This window comes from Nasonia vitripennis, chromosome 5, assembly GCF_009193385.2.
Source record: "Nasonia vitripennis strain AsymCx chromosome 5, Nvit_psr_1.1, whole genome shotgun sequence".
Taxonomy (NCBI): Eukaryota; Metazoa; Arthropoda; class Insecta; order Hymenoptera; family Pteromalidae; genus Nasonia; species Nasonia vitripennis.
The window spans coordinates 9,462,201-9,467,878 of record NC_045761.1 but is presented as its reverse complement, the minus strand read 5'-3'; the positions used below and the strand labels follow the sequence as shown (position 1 = coordinate 9,467,878).

The following is a 5,678-nucleotide window of genomic DNA, read 5'->3' as shown; positions in this document are numbered from 1 at the left end:
TCTGCTGGGGAGAGGCGCTCGCTTGTACTTTACTCCCCGATGCCAGACGCTTGCTTTCGGCACTGGCCGCGAGCGGCCCGGGCGCAGCACCTGCCTGCTCTCGCGGGAGTCTGGGAACCGATATGGTGTAAATGCGCTATATAGCTGCGGGATATGGCCTCAATGGAGAGGACAGGTGTGCGCCCTTATGGCGCTCTTTTTGGGATATCGCGCGATGTATGTATGTGGGTGTATGTAGATGTGTGCAGGGGCCGGGGGTGTGGGAAAGTGATGCGACGTATATAGGGGCAGAGGATGGAGTGGGCGAAGCCTGATGAGCTGGTCGACGCTTTTTAAAAATTTATCAATAAATTAGCTCGCGCTTGTTTAAATAAGCTTTCTTCTTTATAACAATTTTTATCGAGGTACAATAATTATTCATAAGCTCGCATTCTAGCGTCCCTTGCGTATAGCGGGTTTATGAATTTTTACGAAAATAGTTGCAGGGAGAGAAACTGCGATTTGTTACCAGAATAACTGCGAGTTGGAAAAGCTTGGCAAGCTCGAGCTACTCTCTCAGCAGCTCTCCTCGTCCGCGTGAATATATGTATCGCCCGAGTATACAAAAAGAAACTCTCAAACTCGAGTGTACACTTTTGCGAGCCGCTGCCCACTCATGAATTCGGCTCTTTATTACACCGTAACTATATACAAAAGTGAGTCTTGCTCAAGCTTAACGAACTCGAAATACGATTTTCTTATAGCGTGTAACAGCCACTGATTACGCTTTACGCGACGACGATATCCAAAGGTTCAAACGCGCATCATCGCACAGAAACGAACGAATCAGATAACGATTGCACGAAAAAAATCCGTTCAACTCGTGTACACATTGCGCAAGCCTAAATTGTCTCGACAAAGTCGTCTGCGGCGGCGGCGGCGGAAGAAAGTGTGTGAAAGAGAACGCGCTAAATGGGATGCGTAGAAGGTGAATGCACCGCTGATTGACCAAGCACCGATAATTGAGCGCTGATGGAGAATAATGAATTTCAAGAGGGATTTGCGAACAGACGCATGAACTTATATTGGTTCGAGGGCTCGCTCCCGTTGGGATGATTCAATCAAAGCTCAAGCCTGCATCTGTCAGTTTTCATTATTCGTTTATTGTAAATTGGCTATACCTTTTTTAATTTGCCCGTTTCGCCATTTTATTCTTATGCGTATGTATATTCGCGTTAACAAAACAATTCAGTGTCGTTAGTGACGTCATGATATCATCGTATAATTATATAGTTCTCTAATATTTTACAATTCTTACACATTCTCGAAGTATCATTTAATCGCTATAAATATAAATAATAAAATATACCCGAGCGCAAACATTTCTTTCTTCGTCGATCAACAGCGTAATCGTAATTTATAAATATACAGTACAATATCATTTATATATTATATGAAAAATAAAAAATTAGAAATGGCCGTGTACAGTATGAAAAAATCTGACCATGTGAAAAATGGTATTACGTCGCAACGATACATGTATACATGTTTATTAAAAAATTGCATAAAAGGGTAATAAATAGATACTTGCACGATCTGTCGTGTCGATAATAATTGGGAAATAAAACCGAAGACAAGGAGATTTTTTTTTTAAAAAGGGAAAACAATCGCACGTATAGTAACGTTGTGAAAAAGACACAAGCAGTCACAACTCCGTCGACAGACATATAGAATGTGGAGCACGTCGATGCGCTAACGCAATGTTACCAACGCGCATTCACTTTCTCATTAACTCTTCTTCATTGCCACTCTCTCACAGCCTCTTACATGCGTGAAACATCAGTATACTCTTACGCATCGCATTTTATTCTCCTTCTGTCCAATGATTATATGTACAATTATCCTCGAATAATCTAACGTGGTCTCCTGATTATCGCGCATCGATCGAAAACACACTTAATATCTATAACAATACTGCAGCCCAGAGATGCGGGACCTCGAGGATTCAATCGATTTTAGTGGGTCATCAAATTTCGTATGCTGCGTTCTCGTCTTGCTCGTGATGTTTATCCTCATCACTGTTCCGCGTTCTCTTGTGCGCTTTGTCATTGCAAGCCTTTCGTGTTATTCAGTTGTTTGTAACCCTAAAACAATAAGTATTCCGTTATTCATAGCAGCACTCGACGTTCTCTCTTAACAAGTTAAAGCAGTCAATATACCGAGACGGATGTTGCTACCTCTTGGTTGGTTAAAACCATGTACACTCTTTGTTAGAAAAATTAATTCTACGTATGTGCATTGAAAAATACGAGAAAGAATTTCTCAAGTATTTTCATATAAGAGAGTGTCAGTTTCAAGTTAAAAATAGCCGTCCGTATCGGTTCAACAAGCGTTATTTATCACCGCTAAAGCTGTACAAACATATAAGATACAGAATTGTAAAACATCAAATAAAAAGAAAATAAATTTGCACACGTAATTCTTGCACACACTACTACGTATAAATGCATTTTATGGGGACAACTTAAGGTCATCGACTATTAACAAGCGTCAGCATACCAACAAACAAAAAGTCAACAATATTTCACGTGTGACAAGATTCACGTAAGCGAAAAACAAAGACAACAATTAACAGAGCTTTGAGCAAGCATTGAAACACCATGAAAAGAACAAATCAAGAAGGGTTCGCCATAATCTATAAAAAACTAAAAAGATAAAAGTTTGCTTGCATTTTAATGCGTGTGAAAGCGTAGATTGATTTCAAGTATCCGAGAAGTTTGTCATTAGTTCATGCTCCCGTATGTACCGAGCGAGTTCGCGCCTAACAATCTTTCGTGTTGGGAGCCGGGCCTTACAGCATTATTGAACGAGTCTCGCAGTCGCTCGGTGAACGTCTTATACTCCATGTCGGCGGTGCTCTGTCCGAAATCAAAGTCTGCAACCTCCACAGTGAAGCGCGATCTGTTCTGAACGTAGTAGGCGATGCCGAAAATGATTAGCACGATCGCCACCAAGGAACAGGAGACTGGCACCACGATTACTGACAGCTGCGGCTTCGGCATCACTGTTCATAAAATAAAAGAAAAAACAACAAAATGATTAATCCCATTATAATTTGTAAATGTAAACTGTTTTGCTCGAACAATTAATCATCTATATGATAAGTTTTTTTAAATTATTGGTAGGTTCAATTTATGAAACTTTTCGCTATAAGTTTCTCCTAATATGCAATTCAAGCCTTTAAAATAATTTTAGACGGGTTTTTCTGTGACTCATGATTCAAGACCAGTGATAACAAGTAGTAACGTATGTCGGAAATGTGCGATTATTCATTTAAGCTCTATTTATGGCACGGCAGAAAAAAAAACCGTCGGTTTATTAGCACGCAACCTACTCCAAAATAAACTATATTTTAAGAATAAAATCTAATGTTTACCATCATATCATTCACTGTATGAGTACTATAAATAATAACTTACGTTTATAAATGTTAACTGCTACAGGATGAATTTCTTTGCTGACTTCATTGCCCAGTATTATCAAAACTGTGTATTCAAGAGGCTCGAGAAAATAATGCTCAAAGTTAAATTTACAAGTTTCCAATTTGTCACTGTCCTGACTACAAGTCTCATTGCCAGTAACATTGTATTTTCCCAGGTGGATTTCAATGCACTTATAAAATGGACCCGTGCCATTGCAGGATATTGATAAAGAAAGACTGTTCCACGGTTGAATCCACGTTGAACCTTCGATTGATAATTTTGAAATTGGAGCTAATGGATAACAAATAAAAATACAGTTACAATAAACGAAAATATGAAAAAATTCAAGTATTCTCAAAAAATAATATCACTTTTTGTTTACCTCTTATTTTAACTTCTCTTTGAAAATAACCATACGTTGTATTTGGTTTGGGATCCAAGATTGAGTTGCATATGTAAGGGAATGTAGCATTTGCCAGTAATGGAACTGTTGCATTTGACAAAACGGTAGAATTTCGAGGAGCTATGGTTGTAGTTGGTAGTGTAGGAGTGGTTGTAGGTGTAGGTGTAGTAGTTGTAGTTGTGGTTGTAGTTGTGGTTGAGTTTGTATCAGTATTATTGGATGGTTTAGGAGTTGTTGGTACAGGTGATGGTGTAGTGCTTGTAGTTGTTGGGGCTACAGTTGTTGTAGTTGGTGGCTCAAAAGAAGCTACCACAAGAGCTTCAATAGTGTGGAAAGACTTGGGATTTGTAAAGTTGTGAACAAACGTGAAGTCATTAGTTTGGTTGTAAGCTTTGCAGTCAACAAACCAATAAGTTGTAATTGATGTTGCTGCCTTCGTTATATAATCAAGATCACCCTTACGCAAGTTAACAGATATTTTAGCTACTTCAGATGAAGCTACAAACTCAGTGCTCACAGTCTGATTAGATTGTTCAATGGTTATATTTCCATTCATCAAAGCTGCAAAATTATTATAACAATTTACTTAAAATTGTACAAAAGCTGTAGTATAAATATTAATTTGAAATAAACTACGTACGACTGACTCGAAAATACACCCTTCTGCTTGTATAGTCTCCACAGTGAATACTAAGCCATCCCCATTTGCAAACAGCTACTTCCATTGTGTATTCACCCACATGGTATTTTGAAGCAGGATAACTTACACTATAGTAAACTGTTGTGTTTGATGTAGTTTCAGTCTAAAACGGAATAATATCATTGCACTCAAACTCAACCTTATAAGATAATTGGACTGCATGCACTACTGCACTCCAGATAAGACAAGCTTTATCTATAGACGCTTTACAGTCGTGAACATGTTATATTTCCAAATCGAAATATTCAAACTACTAACCGATCTAGACAAATTCAGAAGTTAGTTCTTCACGTACCTCATAATAATGCTGCTCCACAGCATTATCTCTCCATGTGTATTGAAAACTTCCTGACGGAGCTCGCCCATCGCTATCCACAAGTTCTGCCTTAAAGGTGATGGTGCTTCCAAGCACGGCAGGCCCATCGTGCGTAAGTCTGACATCTGCATCAGAGGCCTCAGCTGCAAGAGAAATTTACAACATTACATCACCAGCCTTCGCGAATCAAGAAAAACGAAGGATAAAGATAAGCGCGAGAGCAAACGCCCAGATCATGCACAACAGCAGGCAAACGTCAAAACTCGCGTCAACGCAACACTCGTAGCGTGACTCAAGGCTGCGAGAGAGAGCAGATCACAACGTCGAGAAGCAGACAATGGCTGGTTGAGAAAAAAATGTCGCTTGTCAGGACTCACCTTGCCACACGAGTAGGGCGAGCACAGCCGTCCCCAGGAAGACTCGCCCGCGATGGCCAGCAGCAGCGCGGCGCATTTTCTCAACTGGTCATTTATATGGGGCGGATGATAACGTCGTCGTCGACGCTGCGCACTCGTGTTTTGCAATATGCAGCGCAGCGTTCGTACAAATATACACTCGCACACACCTCGCGAAAGTAGCTCCTTCACTGGACTTATCGTAGTATGACACACACAACGCGACGACGACGGTCGACTCGACGGAAGAGAAACGATCACTGGGGGAAAATACGTGCTACTTACACACGGACATGCACGCACTTATTAGCTCTTGGTTTTAGGAGTTTAAAGAGCTCTCGATCTGTGTGTTGTGTTTTGGGCGTGGGTGGGGGTATTTTGTGTGTATGTGTCGTGCTCTTTC

At 40.3% G+C, this 5,678-nt stretch overlaps 1 protein-coding gene across 7 annotated transcripts; it reads right to left on the bottom strand.

Moving 5' to 3' along the window:
• Positions 1-1,120: 1,120 nt before the first annotated feature.
• Positions 1,121-5,624, bottom strand: LOC100124029 (A-agglutinin anchorage subunit). 7 transcript variants are annotated; one of them, XR_004227880.2, is made up of 8 exons: positions 5,258-5,596; positions 4,860-5,023; positions 4,505-4,667; positions 3,844-4,425; positions 3,459-3,752; positions 2,709-3,043; positions 2,199-2,390; positions 1,121-2,123 (listed from the first exon to the last, which is right to left on the bottom strand). XR_004227880.2 is itself a non-coding variant. In XM_031931655.2 (7 exons), exons 1-7 carry the CDS (start codon positions 5,331-5,333, stop codon positions 2,104-2,106), a joined length of 1,557 nt encoding a protein of 518 aa, XP_031787515.1. In that variant the 5' UTR covers positions 5,334-5,624; the 3' UTR covers positions 1,121-2,103. The 7 variants fall into 7 exon arrangements, 4 of the variants coding, with proteins under 4 accessions (XP_031787515.1, XP_031787517.1, XP_031787516.1 ...); XR_004227881.2 differs by having other exon boundaries at positions 2,835-3,043; XR_004227879.2 differs by lacking the exon at positions 2,199-2,390 and having other exon boundaries at positions 5,258-5,604.
• Between the last annotated feature and the right edge of the window lie 54 nt (positions 5,625-5,678).

Excerpts from the sequence above, each read along its gene's own strand:
- LOC100124029 (XM_031931654.2), bottom strand. The coding sequence starts at position 5,333 with ATGCGCCGCGCTGCTGCTGGCCATCGCGGGCGAGTCTTCCTGGGGACG. Across the intron at positions 4,426-4,504 it reads GGTGTATTTTCGAGTCAGTC|CTTTGATGAATGGAAATATA; the intron begins GTACGTAGTTTA and ends ATAATTTTGCAG. Across the intron at positions 2,096-2,834 it reads GAGACTCGTTCAATAATGCT|GCTTGCAATGACAAAGCGCA; the intron begins GTAAGGCCCGGC and ends ATAACACGAAAG.